Source organism: Salvelinus alpinus, chromosome 10 (genome assembly GCF_045679555.1).
Source record: "Salvelinus alpinus chromosome 10, SLU_Salpinus.1, whole genome shotgun sequence".
Taxonomy (NCBI): Eukaryota; Metazoa; Chordata; class Actinopteri; order Salmoniformes; family Salmonidae; genus Salvelinus; species Salvelinus alpinus.
In genome coordinates, this window is record NC_092095.1 from 34,575,791 (window position 1) to 34,597,651 (window position 21,861).

Here is a 21,861-nt window from a genome sequence, read left to right on the forward strand (position 1 = left end):
AAATGTGGGGAAAACGAGCATTTCTTTTTGGAGGAATTCATATAGGGGCCCTCCTCATTTCTGCTGGCTTTCTGAACACGACCCTGGTCTGTGCTGTCTGTCTGGTTGCTCAGGAGTATCCCAGGGGAGCGATGCATTATTACATTCTTCATTTCTGTTGAGTTGGGAGTAGAGAGAGCGGGAAAGGAATTGACTCAGCTCTGAACATTTCAATTGCTTCATTTGATTTCCATCAAATATTCAGTTGCAGAACAATGCTTTAGTATGACCCTTTACCAGTACCTTTATTAAAAGATTACCTGGGAGAGATGCTTTTCTAAATGTATATATATATCTTACTTCACTATATGACATTACCAGGAAATGGCTTCAATCGTGCTGATTTGCGCCAGTACTACCAGATAGTTGACTGCAGTGCTCGGCACTGTTATTGCTCTCCAGACTGAACCTGCAGTGTTTTTGATCTCAGCCGGTGTCGTCTGCCTTGATTTAAGTCTGGCTCTCTCTCTGTCCCACCTGGAGTGTGTCTCTCTGCCAGGGCTGGGGCCGAGATTAACATCAGACTTCCCTCTACTGTGGTTTCTAGCCTAGCAGTGATAGCACATTTTTGCTATCAGCCTCCAATACAGCTTTCGTTTAAAGCACTGGAAGCCTATATCTTGAGATGAGGCAGGTTGCCAATATCTTCTTAGTTGTATTGCTTGGAACAATCTCATGAAGTTCAGATGGGAACAAGTCTATGTGTCCTTAAGTAAACCAGCCTAAAGGCTGCTAGCTGAGAAGGCTCCTAACCACATGTTTATCTGGTGCACAGAGAGACCTGCAACCACAGAACACTTAGAGCTCTTCAATAACAACACACCTCTGTATGTGTTTGGGTGTCGACCAAGGTTAGGCAACTTTGATGGGGGTGGGGGCCACAAACAATGTAAACTCATCAGGCCGTAGTGGCTCGTGGGTCTGTGTACCTGCATCCATACCCACACATGCAGTCAGAGCCGGCCCTAGCATTTGGGGGCCCTAAGCAATACCATTTTCTTTTAATAGTGGCCCCCCTCTTGACAGAGAAGAGACTATTTCAGTTTTCAATTTAATTTCCTGGAATGCTACACATTTTGCCATGGGACATAGAGAAAATATTGTTGTTTTAAAGTATGTTTGCTGCAATTCTACACATTTTGCCATTGGGTGGGGAGAAGATTTAGCAATTGTATAACTAATTATAACTAATAACTAATTTTATTTTGCCATAGGGTGGAGACATATACTTGCAGTTTTTAATATGAAATCTGATTATCAATTGGGGCACCCCGGTCGGTAATTCAACCATGATTACTACAAGTTTAGATAGCTGGCCGCCAGACTAACTTACTAATCAAAATTTGACTGACATGGCCGCCAGTTGCCCATGCCTGGTGTAGACCATAGACCATAGAGGCTGCTTTCGAGAGAACACCCCCTTGTCACATTCTCTTGAGCTACAAAGCTATAAAACAGTACAATTTTCCTCCCGTCTAGGGGTTGTGCCAGGGGGCAATGAAATTCAAATTGCAAATCTCACTCCAAGCTTTCTTCAAAAGTTGGCAGCCCTCTATTTTACAGGCTCATAAGTCTGCCTTTGGTTGCAACAGCTTGAGTTCGTTGTTAAAACAAGAAAACAAAAAGTTTCAAAACGCAAGCGTGACTTTTCTATCCATGTGTTTCACGATTTCGTGTTTACGGTTGTGCTATTTTGTGGACTCCTGTTTGCTTCGCGCCTGGATGACGTGTTCAAAGCACCAAGCCCTACTGGTTTGTTAGTGAGCAGGTGCAGCACACCTCAGCTCCATGCAATGCAATGCTGTTTGATTTCACCACACGCTCCACTAATGCTGCTCCAATGGGCAGGGGATGATGCAGAGTGATGAACGACGGGTATAATGGATCATAGACATTATCAGCCGACGTGAGAGTGAGGGGCACACACGAGTACTGTTTTCTTTCTAAAGCGCAGTAGTGTATGTGTGTTAGTGTGTGTAGGTTGTTTGTGCGTTTGTGCGTGCCAGTGTGCATGCCTACGTGTGTGTGTGTGAATGTGTGTGTGCGTTGTAGGAGGGATAGAGGGATGCATAGAGTAGGGAGAGAGCTGTACTGTATTGTGTGTATTCAGTAACACTGATGTGATTGATGCTCCATTGTGACAGTATACCTATTTACCCAATTAAACCAGCAAACTCTCTCTCTCTTTCTCTCTCTGTAGTCGGAGCTAAGTGATTAAACCCACAGGTACATGTTTGTTTACAGGAAGTGCTAGGAACGATCTCCTTGCACTACAATAAATCTGTTTGGCAGAATCTCTTAAGAGATGACAGTGACATTTTGAAATGAAAAACATTGGCATAAAGATATTCAGGCGTCACCGTAACGCAATGTTGATGCAGTAGCTTGAATAAATGACTCATACATGAAATTGAAAAGTGAATTGGAGATTGTTTGGTTCACGGAATGCGACTCATACACCGTACTGTATGTGGGTTTATTGTTTGTCTGCTTAATGGCATTCACGGGGGGGAACTAGTATGACAACAGCCAGCTGGCCCCCTCTCGCCTCCAAGGAGTTCCTCCCCGACTTCCTCCTCTTCCTCCTCTCCAAAGACGGCCGGAAATAGCCAACACATCCTGTACTGATTAGTAGGAAACGTATCAAGGGTCTAGCGGTACTCGTTTTTCTTTGTTTCATAACCCCCCAAAACTAATCTGCTGAGTAAACCTGACTGGCTGCTAAAGCGTGCCTGTTTTCTTAACAAGCTTTGTCTGCACCCGCGGCTCCCAAATGCGAAAAAAAAATCAGCCTTTGGTAATGTGTGTTTTAAGGTCGACCAATTAATACAAAGCAATATCCCATCTGCTGTGCCTAGCTTCAATTAAGAGGTTTATTATGTATTAATCCCACCAGGGCTACGTAAACCCAGAACACGCTCACTCTATTCTATTCTACACTCTGAGGTTATATCTGACATTTTTGTCAAAAATGAGTTAGTCATGTACGATTGATCTTTAGATGGTTCTTCATATGTCTGTGAAGTTACATTGTAAAAGTACATTTTAAGGGAAATAAACTATAAAGTTCTATCTGCATAAACCCATTTGAACTTGGGTTCTATCTGCAATCCAATCACAAACCTAAGCAAATACGGACGGACCAATCAGAACACGTTTTTGCCATCTCCCTCTAAGTATCGTCTAGGCTAGTCTAGCCAGCAACAGTGGCATGCAAACAAAAAAAACACTGTCAGAAATCTTCAAGTAAGGGATCAGTTGTCACATCGTTGATCTGTGATGACAGTAATTCGTCTGATGACCACAATACATTTATTAATGTATTTGATGATGTGTTCTGACTCTATCTTGGTAAATCAAAAACCAAAAAATTATTTATGTATTCAAACATGTATTCAAATTTGCGCAGATAGAACCTTAAAGTCCCAATGTCACGACTCTAGTATTACAGCATGGGACGTGTTGAGGCCCACACATCTTCCACATTACTGTCCTCCAAGGGGAATAAAATGATGTGTTTATTCTTAATAAGAGTTGTTATGTTTGTTTAATCCATGTAGTGTTTGTCTCACAGCTCTTTGACTAGCCCAACACAAGCACACACACGTGAGAGAGAACATGCACGCACACATGTACACAAATGCATGCGTGCTCTCACACACACCACAATGTTCAGATTATCAGAGGAAGCACAAAGCACAGCGTGTCCTACTCATCAGTCTGATAGAGGTCAGTTGAAAAGCCTCCTCTCCCTCCCCAAGCAACTAAACAATTGAGCAACTTCCAAAGCTGCTGAATATTATCGGATTTCAACCCACAATAACAAAGTGGATATTCAGCACATTTGCAGACTAAGATGTTATCCTTGTTTGGCATGATGCCTGCTGACTTGTCAGTTGGGGAGAGCGGTGTCTTTGTAAACAACATTTCACCTGTCTTTAGTACAAAGAATCTACTTACTGTAAATCCCAAATGGCATCCTATTCCCAATATAGTGCACTACTGTTGAGCATGGCCCATAGGGAATATGGAATATGGAACTATTTGGGACTTATCCCATCTGTTGCCCAACTTGGCTTTGTTGAATTGGCCTTACTAAAATGCCATGCAGACTTTTTAGTTATTAGATAGAAAAAACATTCAGTAACAAAACAATAGTTCTATCTTATATATAGTCCATTCGGAAAGTATTCAGACCTCTTGACTTTTTCCACATTTTGTTATGTTACAACCTTATTCTAAAATAAATTAAATCCTTTTTTCCCCCTCATCAATCTACACACAATATCCCAAAATGACAAAGCAAAAATATGTTTTCAGAAAATTCTGTAAACATTTTCTTTTTCAAATAATATCACATTTACATACTGTAAGTATTCAGACCCTTACTCAGTACTTTGTTGAAGCACCTTTGGCAGCGATTACAGCCTCAATTCTTCTTGGATATGACGCTACAAACTTGGCACAATCTGTATTTAGGGAGTTTCTCCCATTCTTCTCTGCAGATCCCCTCAAGCTCTGTCAGGTTGGATGGGGAGCGTCGCTGCACAGCTATTTTCAGGTCTCTCCAGAGATGTTCGATCACGTTCAAGTCCGAGCTCTGCCTTGGCCACTCGAGGGCATTCAGAGACTTGACCCGAAGCCACTCCTGCGTTGTCTTGGCTGTGTACTTAGGGTCGTTGTCCTGTTGGAAGATTAACCTTTGCCCCAGTCTGAGTTCCTGAGTGCTTTGGAGCAGGTTTTCATCAAGGATCTCTCTGTACTTTGCTCCGTTCATCTTTCCCTCGATCCTGACTAGTCTCCCAGTCCTTGCTGCTGAAAAACATCCCCACAGCATAATGCTGCCACCACCATGCTTCACCGTAGGGATGGTGCCAGGGTTCATCCAGACGTGACGCTTGACATTCAGGCCAAAGAGTTCAATCTTGGTTTCATCAGATCACAGAATCTTGTTTCTCATGGTCTGAGAGTCTTCAGGTGCCTTTTGGCAAACTCCAAGTGGGCTGTTGTGCCTTTTACTGAGGAGTGGCTTCTGTCTGGCCACTCTACCACAGAGGCCTGATTGGCCGAGGGCTGCAGAGATGGTTGACCTTCTGGAAGGTTCTCCCATCTCCAAAGAGGAATTCTGGAGCTCTGTCAGAGTAACCATTGGGTTCTTGGTCACCTCCCTGACCAAGGCCTTCTCCCCTGATTGCTCTGTTTGGCCGAGCGGCCAGCTCTAGGAAGAGTCTTGATGGTTCCAAACTTCTTCCATTTAAAAATGATGGAGGCCACTGTGTTCTTGGGGACCTTCAATGTTGCAGAAATGTTTTGGTACCCTTCCCAAGATCTGTGCCTCGACACAATCCTGTCTCCGAGCTCTACGGACAATTCCCTCGACCTCAAGGCTTGTCAAATCAAATTGTATTAGTCACATGCGCTGATTACAACAGGTGTAGACCTTACAGTGAAATGCTTATTCACGAGCCCCTAACCAACAATGCAGTTAAAGAAAAATATGAATAAGAATAAGAAATAAAAGTAACTAATAATTAAAGAGCAGCAATAATATACAGGGGGGTCCAGAGTCGATGTACAGGGGCATCGGTTAGTTGAGGTAATGTGTACATATAGGTAGAGTTATTAAAGTGATAGATGACATAGATGACAACAACAGAGAGTAGCAGCAGTGTAAAAGAGAGGGGGGGGCAACACAAGTAGTCTGGGTGGCCATTTGATTAGATGTTTAGGAGTCTTATGGCTTGGGGGTAGAAGCTGTTTAGAAGCCTCTTGGACCTAGACTTGGCGCTCCGGTACCGCTTGCCGTGCGGTAGCAGAGAGAACAGTCTATGACTTGAGTGGCTGGAGTCCTTGACAATTTTTAGCGCCTTCCTCTGACACCGCTTGGTATAGAGGTCCTGGATGGCAGGAAGCTTGGCCCCAGTGATATACTGGGCCATACGCACTATCCTCTGTCGTGCCTTGAGGTTTATGTGAGCCATGACAAGCCTTTCAAAGCACTTCATGGCTAGAGACGTGAGTGCAACGGGTCGGTAGTCATTTAGGCAGGTTACCTTAGAGTTCTTGGGCACAGGGACTATGGTGGTCTGCTTAAAACATGTTGATTAGACTCGGACAGGGAGAGGTTGAAAATGTCAGTGAAGACACTTGCAAGTTGGTCAGCACATGCACGCAGTACACGTCCTGGTAATCCGTCTGCTCCTATTTACAGGTCTTACTCACATCGGCTGCGGAGAGCGTGATGTGAGTCTTCAGGAACAGGTGGTGCTCTCATGCATGTTTCAGTGTTATTTACCTCGAAGCGAGCATAGAAGTAGTTTTGCTCGTCTGGTAGGTTCACGTCACTGGGCAGCTCTCGGCTGTGCTTCCCTTTTGTAGTCTGTAATGGTTTGCAAGCCCTGCCACATCCGACGAGCGTCAGAGATGGTGTAGTACGATCCGATCTTAGTCCTGTATTGATGCTTTGCCTGTTTGATGGTTCGTTGGAAGGCATAGCGGGATTTCTTATAAGCTTCCGGGTTAGAGTCCTGCTCCTTGATGGCAGCAGCTCTAGCCTTTAGCTCAGTGTGGATGTTGCCTGTAATCCATGGCTTCAGGTTGGGGTATGTACGTACTGTCACTGTGGGGACGACGTCATCGATACACTTATTGATGAAGCCAATGACTGCTGTGGTGTACACCTCAATGCCATCAGAGGAATCCCGGAATATATTCCAATCTGTGCTAGCAAAACAGTCCTGTAGCTTAACATCTGCTTCATCTGACCACTTTTTTATTGATCGAGTCACTGGTGCTTCCTGCTTTAATTTTTCCTTGTAAGCAGGAATCAGGAGGATAGCATTATGGTCAGATTTGCCAAATGGAGGGCGAGGGAGAGCTTTGTATGCGTCTCTGTGTGTGGAATAAAGGTGGTGCAGAGTTTTTTTTCCATCTGGTTGCACATTTAACATGCTGATAGAAATTTGGATTTAAGTTTCCCTGCATTAAAGTCTTCGGCTACTACGAGCTCTGCCTCTGGGTGAGCGAATTCCTGTTTGGTTATGGCGGAATACAGCTCATTCAGTGCAGTCTTAGTGACAGCATCAGTCTGTGGTGGTATATAGACAGCTACATAAAATACAGATGAAAACTGTCTAGGTAGATAGTGTGATCTACAGCTTATCATGAGATACTCTACCTCAGACAAGCAAAACCTCGAGACTTTCTTAGATATCGTGCACCAGCTGTTATTTACAAAAATACATAGTCCGGTGCCCCTTGTCTTACCAGACGCAGCTGTTCTATCCTGCCGATACAGCATATAGCCAGCCAGCTGTATGTTGATAATGTCGTCGTTCAGCCACGACTCTGTGAAGCATAATATATTACAGTTTTGAATGTCCCGTTGGTAGTTTAATCTTCCGCGTAGGTCAGCGATTTTATTTTCCAAAGATTGCACGTTTGCTAGCAGAATGGAAGGAAGTGGGGGTTTATTCGATCGCCTACGAATTCTCAGGCAGCCTGCCCTCGGACCCCTTTTTCTCCACCTCTTCACGCAAATGACGGGGATCTGGGCCTGTTCCCGGGAAAGCAGTATATCATTCACATCGGGCTCGTCAGACTCACTAAAGGGAAAAAAGGATTCTGCCCGTCTGTGGTGAGTAATCGCAGTTCTGATGTCCAGAAGTTATTTTCGGTCATAAGAGACGGTAGCAGCAACATTATGTACAAAATAAGTTACAAAATAAGTTGCAAACAATGCAACAAAAAAAACACAATTGGTCAGAAATATGTAAAACATCAGCCTTGTTCTCCAGCGCCATGCACTGTCAACTGTGGGTCCTTATATAGACAGGTGTGTGCCTTTCCATATCATGTCCAATCAATTGAATTTACCACAGGTGGATTCTAATCAGGTTGTAGAAACTGGATGATCAATGGAAACAGGATGCACCTGAGCTCAATTTCAAGTGTCATACTTTATTTTTTATGCATTTGCATCAGATTTACCATATTATACGTGTCTTGAATCAGGTTTAACACTCCTATTTGTATTAGTGGGTTACGAGAGGTGCAGATCAGAGAGAAGATGTCCCATTAAAAAAACATTCTGCCAGCTGTTAGTTGTTGTCCCAAATGGCACCCAGTCCCAGATATAATGCACTACTTTTAACCAGAGCCCTCGGGGCCCTCGTCAAAAGTATTGCCCTATGTAGATAATAGGTGCCATTTGGGACGCAGGCAGAGATAGGGGTGCAGCTCAGGGCGTTCGGCTTACTCCATACAGGAAATAGTAAAAGGAGTCGTGTGGCGTCCACATTGCTCGTAAAAGCCCTCATGAATGTGTCTGTTAAAAAACATGACCGGGCCTTTTGCACTCCATTAGCCTATAAGCCAGGCTTTTACGAGTGCAGGATGTCATGCTTTCTGGCTTTCTTAATTTGATTAGCAGCCATTACGACCACTTCAGATGCTGACTGGGCCCAAGTGGAACACATGAAGAAGAATGAAGAAATATGCATAAGCCTACAGTACTGATAAGAGTGTGCCGAAGAGGATGATATTTTGTTAGGTTTTTTGAGTTGTTTGTTACTTATTTTTAAACTTATTTTGTACATAATGTTGCTGCTACCATCGCTTATGACCAAAAATAACATTTGTGTGAAGAAAAGACAGAGGAAAAGAGGGTCGGGCATTGCAGGTCGGGCTGCCTTCTGAGAATCCGTAGGCAAGCGAGAGAACTCCCACTGCCATTCGTTCTACTTGCTAACATGCAATCATTGTAAAATAAAATTGATGACCTACGATTATCCTACCAATGGGACATTAAAAACGGTAATATCTTGTGTTTCACCAAGTCCTGGCTGAACGACGACACGGATAATATAGAGCTGGTGGGATTTTCCATGCACCGGCAGAATAGAGAAGAAGCTACATCTGGTGAGACGAGGGGTGGGGGTGTGTGTCTTTTTGTCAATAACAAGAAGTATCAAGTTGTTGCTCGCCTGAGGTAGAGTACATTATGATAACATGTAGACCACACTATCTACCAAGAGAATTCTCATCTATATTATTCGTAGCCGTCTATTTATTACCACAGACCGATGCTGGCACTAAGACCGCACTAAACCAACTCTATAAATTCCTTGATAATTTGTGTGAGATTTAGGGCATCTAGCTTAGATTGTAGGACGGCCGGGGTGTTAAGCATGTCCCAGTTTAGGTCACCTAACAGTACGAACTCTGAAGATAGATGGGGGGCAATCAATTCACATATGGTGTCCAGGGCACAGCTGGGGGCTGAAGGGGGTCTATAACAAGCGGCAACGGTGAGAGACTTTTTTCTGGAAAGGTGGATTTCTAAAAGTAGAAGCTCGAATCGTTTGATAGACTGCAGAGTTCTGTCATACTATCTCTGCAGTAGATTGCAACTCCGCTCCCTTTGGCAGTTCTATCTTGTCGGAAAATGTTGTAGTTAGGGATGGAAATGTCAGGATTTTTGGTGGCCTTCCTAAGCCAGGATTCAGACATGGCTAGGACATCCTGGTTGGTGGAGTGTGCTAAAGCAGTGAATAAAACAAACTTAGGGAGGAGGCTTCTAATGTTAACATGCATGAAACCAAGGCTTTTACGGTTACAGAAGTCAACAAATGAGAGCGCCTGGGGAATGGGAGTGGAGCTAGGGGCTGCAGGGCCTGGATTAACCTCTACATCACCAGAGGAACAGAGGATGAGTAGGATAAGAGTACGGCTAAAGGCTATAAGAACTGGTCGTCTAGTGTGTTCGGGAACAGAGAGTAAAAGGAGCAGACTTCTGGGCGCGGAAGAATAGATTCAAGGCATAATGTACAGACAAGGGTATGGTAGGATGTGAATACAGTGGAGGTAAACCTAGGCATTGAGTGACGATGAGAGAGGTTTTGTCTCTAGAGGCACCATTTAAGCCAGGTGAGGTCACCGCATGTGTGGGGGGTGGAACAAAAGGGCTCGCTAAGGCATATTGAGCAGGGCTGGAAGCTCTACAGTGAAATAAGACAATAATCACTAACCAAAACAGCAATGGACAAGGCATTTTGACATTAGGGAGAGGCATTTGTAGCTAAGTGATCATAGGGTCCAGTGAGTAGCTAGGCGAGCTGTAGACACGTCAATTCAGACAGCTAGTGGGCCGGGGAAAGCAGATGGGCCTTCGGGGGACGTCGCAACAGAGCCTGTTGAAACCCCCTCGGACGGTTACATCGGCAGATCAGTGGATGGATGGATCGGCGGGGCTCCGTGTCGGCAGTAAAAGGGTCCAGGCCAATTGGCAAGAATTGGCTGATGGACCTCTTTAGCTAGCCGGGAGATGGGCCTAGCTCAAGGCTAGCTCCAGGCTAACTGGTGCTTGCTTCGGGACAGAGACGTTAGCCAGGAGTAGCCACTCGGATAGCAGCTAGCTAGCTGCGATGACCCGGTGTAAAGGTTCAGAGCTTGTGGTAGGATTCTGGAGATGTGGTAGAGAAAAAGCAGTCCGATATGCTCTGGGTTGATATCGCGCTGTGCAGACTGGCAGGAATTGACCGGGCTGAGGCTGGCTGTTGTCCGAGCTAACGGTGATGACCGCTAGCAGTGCATAACTGACTACTAGCTAGTAGCTAGTTAGCCGGCTAGCTTCTGATGGGGGTTGCGGTTTTAAAGTGTAAAAAATAGCAGATCCTTACCACATTGGTTGAGGCGGGTTGCAGGAGAGTATGTTCAGTCCATAGATGGAAATTGAGATTTAAAAAAATATATATATATATACTCTGCCCCCTTTGGCAGTTCTATCTTATATACGAAGAAAAAGATATACACATGGGACAGGACAAGACAAACAGACGTCCTACTGTTACGCCATCTTGGATACGCCAACGTTTTCTATTCTACCGCAGTGGTACCAGCGCACCAGGTCTAGGACCAAAAGGTTCCTTAACAGCTTTTACCCCCAATCCATAAGACTGCTGAACAATTATTATTTACTTTAGTTTATTTGGTAAATAGTTTCTTAACTCTTCTTGAGTTGCACTGTTGGTTAAGGGCTTGTAAGTAAGCATTTCACGGTGAGGTCTACACTTGTTGTATTCGGCACATGTGACAAATACAGTTTGATATGATTTGAGTACACACACATGTCAACACACACATACACTGTTTTCATAACACCTGTCATCAAAATGTTTACAAGTATATTATACAATGGATATCAAAACAGTTCTACAGGTTTAACTCAATTACTATAAATGGTAGTCACATATTTAACTGTAACTGTCATCATTTGAGACTAGTCTTCCATGCTTTTGCAGTTAATTTTGAAGCCAAGGGATTATTTATCTTGAGAGACGGAGAGACCGATAGATGTTTCTGTCTGGCTAGAAAACGTCCCACGTAAAGCTGACTTAATGTACATGAAGGAGCAGAGGTTCTATTTTAATAAATCACCCTGTGGCACAGGGTTACATCCACTTTCATTCAATACTTTCACTCCCTACCTAACAACGTTTTGATGGCCTTCAATAAATCTCAAGCTACGAACCACAGCTCTTGTCTTACTATATTAATATCGACAAATGGTCACTTATTGAATCAGTGCTTTTGTTTCGTTCCAATATAGGAACGTCTATAGACTGTCTGTAAAGGGACACTCCAAATAAAGTGTAACTAACCAGTGTTTTTGTTTTGTGTCCAATAGGAGGACACAGATCACAACTACTACACATCAAAGACCTACGGCCCCACGGACCCCATGAGCAAGGACTTGTGGGTAAACGTTGACCAGATGGACAAGGAGAAGGTGAAGATCCATGGCATTTTGTCCAACACTCACAGGCAAGCTGCGGTAAGACAACCTTCCTCTCAGATTCTGATTATGTGGAAAAATGGGTGATACCTGGAATGACTTGGAATGATTTGATATGAAATAGACTCATAATGACCTTGAATTGGACAGACTGCAGCGGGAGCTGCACCCTGCAGCAGTAGGGTGAAGTTTCCCGTAGACAATGATCTTGGGTCAGTGATCTTGGGCCAACTAATGGTTAAGGTTAGGATTGGCGGAGGGGAAGCTGATCCTAGATCCGCAACTGGGGAAAACTTCACTCCGTAGCACACTACCTCTGCACGAACAGGTGCATACTGATGAGGTCACCAAGCCGCTTTGGGATTTGTATCAGGTCCTTGTACAGTCAGGAGACAGAGAACAGGGTGGAATGAAGGAGGGAGGAGGGAAGGAGGGAAGATGGGGGTAAATAATGAAACAATGTCCCATCCACAATGAGTAAAGACAGAAAATGGAGTGGTGCATTGTGTATTCTCCCCTTCAGTCACTGGATGATGGATTGAGCCATACAAACTGGGGCAAGGCTTCCCTTTTAATTGGAGAGGGTTATGGAGAGTGCAGCTTTCCTTATTCTTCCACAGTGAAAGAACCGAGCAAGTGGTATTGGGAAGTTTTCTCAGGGTATGTCCCAAATGGCACCCTATTCCCTACATAGTGCACTACTTTTGACCTTTGGGCCCTGGTCAAAAGTAATGCACTACATTGGGAAAAGGGTGTCATTTGCTACTCACGCTTTGACTGTGTCCAGACAATCAATATGTTGGATGCTGGACATGAATACCCAAAGTGAATGGTCATTGAAGCAGGAGAGAAGAGGAGAGGGAGAGAAACAGACCACACTGAGTGCGACATCACATCGGACACAAGCCATTTGGCCTGGGGATAGTAGTGCCAGCCAGCCCAGCCAGCTGTACCAAACCCCATTCAGCCAAACTGACAAGGACCTTCGCTGAGCAGGGGATACGCAGAGGATGCATCCCTTTGCACACTATTTCCTACGAAGTGCTTTTTGACCCGAGTAGCGCACTATATAGGAGAGGATGCCGTTTGGGACACACCCCCAGAGATTACCATAAGGAGGCTAGTGGGCCAGAAATGTGACTGCCGTGTTCGACAATGTGTCTTAGAAGGAGGAGAAGGAAGGCTCACTGTTAGCAGTGTTGATTTCTGGCACCGCGTTGTGCCAGCCCCAGTGTGTTGGAATACCCACAGAACATAATCAGCCAATGGAATCGTAAAAAACAAGCAAATTAATCAAAATAAAGCGTAGAAGCTAAGCTGTTGAACGACTGTGTTTAGTCATGGTAATTGACTGTGGTGGGCCGCAGCATTACTCCCCCTGGCCTAATCCTGGATTATGTTGCTATGTTTACCATGGAGTTATGCACCCTATTCCCTATATACAGTCCTATGGGCCCTGGACAAAAGTAGTGCACTTGGGAATAGGGTGCCATTTGGGACGTAGGCCATTATACAGTACTGCAATGGCCCAAGTGACAGTTGTGCTGCCTCAAAGCAGTGCTGTAAACCATCACATTTGAATCGATTTAACTACTCTATCTGACACAGAAATTGTCCCAAGAGTGTGGTAGAATGTCAAATCCAATAGCATATACATTTAGGAATCAATAGAAATATATGAATATAATATAAATATACTGTAGTCAGCTCATTTAGGGTTTTTCTTACTTGTTATCGAACTAATTTTTCAGTAATTGGTCGGGAACATTTTTGTACTAATCTTGTTTTGCACATACTGTACATGAGTGTGCACATTGCGTTTCACTCTGTGAGCTCATTGAAAAATGCATGTTCTTTTATGTTCAAACTCTAGGAAGGGTGTGTAATTATTATTATTTTTTAAATGTAAATGTATGAACTCCGAAATGTTTTGTTTTCATAACCGCAACATTGTATTTTATCCTGGGAGATGAATATTTGCTTAAAAACAAATCATAACGTGGCTTGTGGTAAAATGAATAGTCAGCTACCCAAAGAACTGAGAAAGGTTGAGCATAAGAATGTTCTGTCCCGAGTGCCTCTTTGTTTACCTTGAACCGACTTTCTCTGCCTGAGACTCAACTTTTATCCTCATGAGTCTTTTTCAGTCTTATCTTGCATGTCTTTTTGGAGCTCTCTTTCTGACCTGGGTCTTGTGTTTTTTTCCCCTTCATGCAGAGAGTCAATCTATCCTTCGATTTCCCCTTTTATGGACATTTTCTGCGCGATCTCACCGTGGCAACTGGTGGTAAGTGAACAACCTCTTCCCGAGTTAATGTTGTCGTGATTGAGGGAGATCGAATGAATGCTAGCAAAAGTGAAATTGTGTGCGTGTGAGTGCATGTGCATGCGCTTGACTTTTATTTGGTAGCAGTCTGAATTATCATTGCAATTCTACATGGCATATTATAAACTGGGTGGTTCGAGGCCTGATTGATGATTGCTTGAAAGCCGTGGTATATCAGACCTTGGTAACCACTTTATAATAGCAATAAGGCACCTCAGGGTTTGTGGTATATAACCAATATACAACGGCTAAGGTCTGTATCCACTCCACGTTGCGTTTTGCTTAAGAACAGCCCTTAGCTGTGTTATATTGGCCATATACCGCACCCCCTGGCCTTATTGCTTAATTATACAGCCATTGCTTTATTGCTCCAGGGTTTAGAAGAGTTTGTAATGAGGTTAGAGAAATCATTGCTGGTGTACAGAAGCATTTAGTGTGTGTGTGTGTGCGTGGGTGGGTGGGTGCATGCATGTTTGTTTCTGTTTGTTTGTACCTTTGTGTGTGTGTGTGTGTGTGTGTGTGTGTGTGTGTGTGTGTGTGTGTGTGTGTGTGTGTGTGTGTGTGTGTGTGTGTGTGTGTGTGTGTGTGTGTGTGTGTGTGTGTGTGTGTGTGTGTGTGTGTGTGTGTGTGTGTGTGTGTGTGTGTGTGTGTGTGTGTGTGATTGATATCTGAATACTGAGAGTGTAAAGGGTCAAACAGAAGGTTATTTATCTCATCTCGTCACAGTCTGTCGACTGCCAGGCCAGCCAAACAAATTGAGCTTTGAAAACTCTCATCTGGCGCAGACCGCAGTACAAAACCACTAACAGCCCTCAGCACAAGTCTTCCAGGCAGCCAGTTAGAATGGTACAAAACCACTTACAACACTCAGCACCAGTGGCCAGCCTGCTAGACCTGGGGAAAACCACCACCACTCCCAGTACCCAACACTCAGCAATACCAGCCGGTCCTGGAATACGTCCCAAGTGGCTCCCTATTCCCTACATAGTGCACTACTTTAGACCAGGGCTCTGGTCAAAAGTAGTGCACTGTATAGGGAATAGGGTGCCATTTGGGATGCAGATTATGTTGGAGAGAGAACCAGACCAGAGTTTGGATTTGGAAAAGGACCTGCACTGCCAAGTGCTGGAATAATAACCCTTTGATATACATGTGAAATAGGAGTGATATAATAACCCATTGATATACATGTGAAATAGGAGTGATATAATAACCCATTGATATACAGTACATGTGAAATAGGAGTGATATAATAACCCATTGATATACAGTACATGTGAAATAGGAGTGAAATAATAATCCATTGATATACACTGCTCAAAAAAATAAAGGGAACACTAAAATAACACATCCTAGATCTGAATGAATGAAATATTCTTATTAAATACTTTTTTCTTTACATAGTTGAATGTGCTGACAACAAAATCACACAAAAATTATCAATGGAAATCATATTTATCAACCCATGGAGGCCTGGATTTGGAGTCACACTCAAAATTAAAGTGGAAAACCACACTACAGGCTGATCCAACTTTGATGTAATGTCCTTAAAACAAGTCAAAATGAGGCTCAGTAGTGTGTGTGGCCTCCACGTGCCTGTATGACCTCCCTACAACGCCTGGGCATGCTCCTGATGAGGTGGCGGATGGTCTCCTGAGGCATCTCCTCCCAGACCTGGACTAAAGCATCCGCCAACTCCTGGACAGTCTGTGGTGCAACGTGGCGTTGGTGGATGGAGCGAGACATGATGTCCCAGATGTGCTCAATTGGATTCAGGACTGGGGAACGGGCGGGCCAGTCCATAGCATCAATGCCTTCCTCTTGCAGGAACTGCTGACACACTCCAGCCACATGAGGTCTAGCATTGTCTTGCATTAGGAGGAACCCAGGGCCAACCGCACCAGCATATGGTCTCACAAGGGGTCTGAGGATCTCATCTCGGTACCTAATGTCAGTCAGGCTACCTCTGGCGAGCACATGGAGGGCTGTGCGGCCCCCCAAAGAAATGCCACCCCACACCATGACTGACCCACCACCAAACCGGTCATGCTGGAGGATGTTGCAGGCAGCAGAACGTTCTCCACGGCGTCTCCAAACTCTGTCACATCTGTCACGTGCTCAGTGTGAACCTGCTTTCATCTGTGAAGAGCACAGGGCGCCAGTGGCGAATTTGCCAATCTTGGTGTTCTCTGGCAAATGCCAAACGTTCTGCACGGTGTTGGGCTGTAAGCACAACCCCCACCTGTGGACGTCGGGCCCTCATACCACCCTCATGGAGTCTGTTTCTGACCGTTTGAGCAGACACATGCACATTTGTGGCCTGCTGGAGGTCATTTTGCAGGGCTCTGGCAGTGCTCCTCCTGCTCAAAGGCGGAGGTAGCGGTCCTGCTGCTGGGTTGTTGCCCTCCTACGGCCTCCTCCATGTCTCCTGATGTACTGGCCTGTCTCCTGGTAGCGCCTCCATGCTCTGGACACTACGCTGACAGACACAGCAAACCTTCTTGCCACAGCTCGCATTGATGTGCCATCCTGGATGAGCTGTACTACCTGAGCCACTTGTGTGGGTTGTAGACTCCATCTCATGCTACCACTAGAGTGAAAGCACCGCCAGCATTCAAAAGTGACCAAAACATCAGCCAGGAAGCATAGGAACTGAGAAGTGGTCTGTGGTCACCACCTGCAGAACCACTCCTTTATTGGGGGTGTCTTGCTAATTGCCTATAATTTCCACCTGTTGTCTATTCCATTTGCACAACAGCATGTGCAATTTATTGTCAATCAGTGTTGCTTCCTAAGTGGACAGTTTGATTTCACAGAAGTGTGATTGACTTGGAGTTACATTGTGTTGTTTAAGTGTTCCCTTTATTTTTTTGAGCAGTGTACATAGGATATAAATAGGAGTGACATGAAAGTATGAATATTAAGATGAAAATGATCAAATTATGACAACGCTTCCTGCTTTCTGTATCTGTGGGTATGGGGTGTGTTTGTGTGTGTAATGGACCAGAGCAAGTCAGACACGTTACAAAAGAGGAGAGTGTGTTAGTAAATGTTCCAACAGCACTAGGGAGGTGGAGGAAGGGAGGTGAAGGAAGGAGGAGGAGAAGAAAGGAGGAGAAGGGAGGAGGAGGAGAAGTATTTTCCACCGAGACTGAGGGTGAAACCACAACATCTTTAGTGGCTATTATCATATCAAGGAGTCATGCTTAAACCGTACCCAACTATTCCAGCAATGTATGCTGACATTAGACTGTAATCATAATGGAAGAAAATAAATCACAATCACCATTATCATCATGCGAATATATAATTTTCCTGATTTCTTCGACTATTACTGGACAAGGTGAATGTTCCTCCCGAGCTATAGTATATCTCACTACCTCAGAGCTATCCTGTAGAGCATGGAGCTTCCAGAACAGTGTTGTAGTCATGAGAGATGAATAGTAGTATGTCCCAAATGGAACCCTATTCCCAATATAGTGCCCTACTTTTGACCAGAGCCCATAGGGTTCTGGTCAAAAGTAGTGCACCATATAGGGAATAGGATGCCATTTGGGATGCAATCAAATTCTGTTAGCAGCTAGCAGCTACCCCACAGTAGATAAAGAGTCCCTGCATTTCTCCAGAGAGACACGGAGTGATGGAGGAGAGGAGAAGAGGAGGAAGAGGGGAGTAGGAACGGCTATCAGCTCACCGCAGGCTCCAGGACTCTGCCTCTCTAAATCCCTGTTCACACACCTCCATTTCAGTGTCGACCCCTCCCTTCATCCCTCTGTCATCCTCTTTTCCTCCCTCCTTCCTCTCCTCCCCCTCCCAACTCATTTATCCATTTAGCTAGCCTTTCCGCCCCTCCAGCTCTACCCTGCTCCAACCTTCCATTCCTCCATTGGAATTGTGTTATCCTCCTGTGAGCGTCAAGCTAGAGAGACAGTGTGGGATGGTGTGGGTCTAAGGCTGGAGACATATGGCCCTGCATGCAGCCAGGAAGGGGATAGGACAGGAACAGTACTAAGCCGTCCATATTAGGACAGCCACAGTCTCAGCAGTAGTCCTATTATGGACACCGTACATCAGCTGAGTGTACAAAACATTATGAACACCTGCTCATTCCATGACAGACTATCCAGGTGAACGCTATGATCCCTTATTGATCACTTGTTAAATCCACTTCAGTCAGTGTAGATGAAGGGGAGGAGATAGGTTAAAGAATAATTTTAAAGCCTTGAGACAATTGAGGCATGGATTGTGTACATGTGCCATTCAGAGGGTGAATGGGCAAGACAAGATATTTAAGGGCCTTTGAACGGGGTATGGTAGTAGGTGCCAGGAACAACGGTTTGGGGCAAGAACTGCAGGGTTTCCCGTGTGTATCAAGAATGATCCACCACCCAAAGGACATCCAGCTAACTTGACCTAACATTTACATTTACATTTAAGTCATTTAGCAGACGCTCTTATCCAGAGCGACTTACAAATTGGTGCATTCACCTTATGACATCCAGTGGAACGGCCACTTTACAATAGTGCATCTAAATCTTTTAAGGGGGGGGGGAGTGAGAAGGATTACTTTATCCTATCCTAGGTATTCCTTAAAGAGGTGGGGTTTCAGGTGTCTCCGGAAGGTGGTGATTGACTCCGCTGTCCTGGCGTCGTGAGGGAGTTTGTTCCACCATTGGGGGGCCAGAGCAGCGAACAGTTTTGACTGGGCTGAGCGGGAACTGTACTTCCTCAGTGGTAGGGAGGCGAGCAGGCCAGAGGTGGATGAACGCAGTGCCCTTGTTTGGGTGTAGGGCCTGATCAGAGCCTGGAGGTACTGAGGTGCCGTTCCCCTCACAGCTCCGTAGGCAAGCACCATGGTCTTGTAGCGGATGCGAGCTTCAACTGGAAGCCAGTGGAGAGAGCGGAGGAGCGGGGTGACGTGAGAGAACTTGGGAAGGTTGAACACCAGACGGGCTGCGGCGTTCTGGATGAGTTGTAGGGGTTTAATGGCACAGGCAGGGAGCCCAGCCAACAGCGAGTTGCAGTAATCCAGACGGGAGATGACAAGTGCCTGGATTAGGACCTGCGCCGCTTCCTGTGTGAGGCAGGGTCGTACTCTGCGGATGTTGTAGAGCATGAACCTACAGGAACGGGCCACCGCCTTGATGTTGGTTGAGAACGACAGGGTGTTGTCCAGGATCACGCCAAGGTTCTTAGCGCTCTGGGAGGAGGACACAATGGAGTTGTCAACCGTGATGGCGAGATCATGGAACGGGCAGTCCTTCCCCGGGAGGAAGAGCAGCTCCGTCTTGCCGAGGTTCAGCTTGAGGTGGTGATCCGTCATCCACACTGATATGTCTGCCAGACATGCAGAGATGCGATTCGCCACCTGGTCATCAGAAGGGGGAAAGGAGAAGATTAGTTGTGTGTCGTCTGCATAGCAATGATAGGAGAGACCATGTGAGGTTATGACAGAGCCAAGTGACTTGGTGTATAGCGAGAATAGGAGAGGGCCTAGAACAGAGCCCTGGGGGACACCAGTGGTGAGAGCACGTGGTGAGGAGACAGATTCTCGCCACGCCACCTGGTAGGAGCGACCTGTCAGGTAGGACGCAATCCAAGCGTGGGCCGCGCCGGAGATGCCCAACTCGGAGAGGGTGGAGAGGAGGATCTGATGGTTCACAGTATCGAAGGCAGCCGATAGGTCTAGAAGGATGAGAGCAGAGGAGAGAGAGTTAGCTTTAGCAGTGCGGAGCGCCTCCGTGATACAGAGAAGAGCAGTCTCAGTTGAATGACTAGTCTTGAAACCTGACTGATTTGGATCAAGAAGGTCATTCTGAGAGAGATAGCGGGAGAGCTGGCCAAGGACGGCACGTTCAAGAGTTTTGGAGAGAAAAGAAAGAAGGGATACTGGTCTGTAGTTGTTGACATCGGAGGGATCGAGTGTAGGTTTTTTCAGAAGGGGTGCAACTCTCGCTCTCTTGAAGACGGAAGGGACGTAGCCAGCGGTCAGGGATGAGTTGATGAGCGAGGTGAGGTAAGGGAGAAGGTCTCCGGAAATGGTCTGGAGAAGAGAGGAGGGGATAGGGTCAAGCGGGCAGGTTGTTGGGCGGCCGGCCGTCACAAGACGCGAGATTTCATCTGGAGAGAGAGGGGAGAAAGAGGTCAGAGCACAGGGTGGGGCAGTGTGAGCAGAACCAGCGGTGTCGTTTGACTTAGCAAACGAGGATCGGATGTCGTCGACCTTCTTTTCAAAATGGTTGACGAAGTCATCTGCAGAGAGGGAGGAGGGGGGGGGAGGGGGAGGAGGATTCAGGAGGGAGGAGAAGGTGGCAAAGAGCTTCCTGGGGTTAGAGGCAGATGCTTGGAATTTAGAGTGGTAGAAAGTGGCTTTAGCAGCAGAGACAGAAGAGGAAAATGTAGAGAGGAGGGAGTGAAAGGATGCCAGGTCCGCAGGGAGGCGAGTTTTCCTCCATTTCCGCTCGGCTGCCCGGAGCCCTGTTCTAACTGTGGTGAAGCATTGTAGTCCACATGGGCCAGCATCCCTGTGGAACGCTATCGACACCACGTAGAGTCCATGCCCCGACGAGTCGGGGCTTTTCTGAGGGGAAATTAGGAAGGCGTTCTGAATGCTATGTACACTCAGTGTATAGGTCAGGCACATTTACAGACAAATCACATAGCACATGATCAAACGAAGTGGTGTTCTGGCATGGTGTTGCTTCAACGCTTAGAAATGAATCACCTAATAACAGAAGTCACACAAGAAGTGTTGTTGTGACGTGATGTGTTGTTAGTGCTGCTGGAGCCAAATGTAGAGAAGTGTCTAGAGGTAGGAGGTTGTAGCGCTAGAGACCGGTCTTATCGGTCCCAAACGGCACCCTATTCCCTACCTGGTCAAAAGTAGCGCACTATATAATAGAGTGCCATTTGGGACACAGAGTGGTGATATGTGATCTGATCCCTACGTAAGAGACAGCCAGCCTGTCAGAGACAGCCAGGGTAGAAACCCAGCAGTGTGATGTCTTTACTGGCCCAGAACTGGCCCCCTGTCAAAACCCTGAAACACACACACACACACGTCACCCTCAGCTCCAGATTCCACCATACACACATGCATTGGGTCCAGCGGCTCTGTTTTTCTCCAGGCACGCTATGGTTGTAGGCATTGGTTGCATCCCAAATAGCATCCTATTCCCTTTTTAGTGACGGGCCCTTGTCAAAAGTAATGCACTATAAAGGGAATAGTTTGCCATTTGGGACACATACTTTGTTTTAAGGGAGGATAACCACAGGGCTGATGTGTGTGCACTCCTAGAACAAAAGGTAGGGTTCTTCAGTTTGTGGTTCTTAGAGATCCCTCTGTAAAGGGTTCTACCTAGAACCCTACGTGTATACGAAGGGTTCTTCTAGAACCCTCTGTAACGGTTCTACCAATAACCCTTTTATCATCCAAATCAAATTTTATTTGTCACATGCGCCGAATACAACAGGTGAAATGCTTACTTACAAGCCCTTAACCATCAATGCAGTTCAAGATATAGAGTTAAGAAAATATTTACTTAATAAACTAAAGAGAAAAAAAATGATGAAAAATCAAAAAGTAAGACAAAAAAATTACATAACAATAACAAGGCTATATACAGGGGGTACCGGTACCGAGTCAATGTGCGGGGGTACAGGTTAGTCGAGGTGATTTGTAAAGTGACTATGCATAGATAAT

At 45.6% G+C, this 21,861-nt stretch overlaps 1 protein-coding gene across 1 annotated transcript in view; it reads left to right on the top strand.

Moving 5' to 3' along the window:
- LOC139531977 (plexin domain-containing protein 2-like) overlaps nucleotides 1-21,861 on the top strand; it is a 176,073-nt gene that overhangs the window by 89,304 nt on the left and 64,908 nt on the right. Inside the window, exons 3-4 of the mRNA XM_071329044.1 lie at nucleotides 11,726-11,872; nucleotides 14,051-14,120. Coding sequence (XP_071185145.1) covers nucleotides 11,726-11,872; nucleotides 14,051-14,120 — 217 coding nt within the window. The remainder of the gene's footprint in view (nucleotides 1-11,725; nucleotides 11,873-14,050; nucleotides 14,121-21,861) is intronic.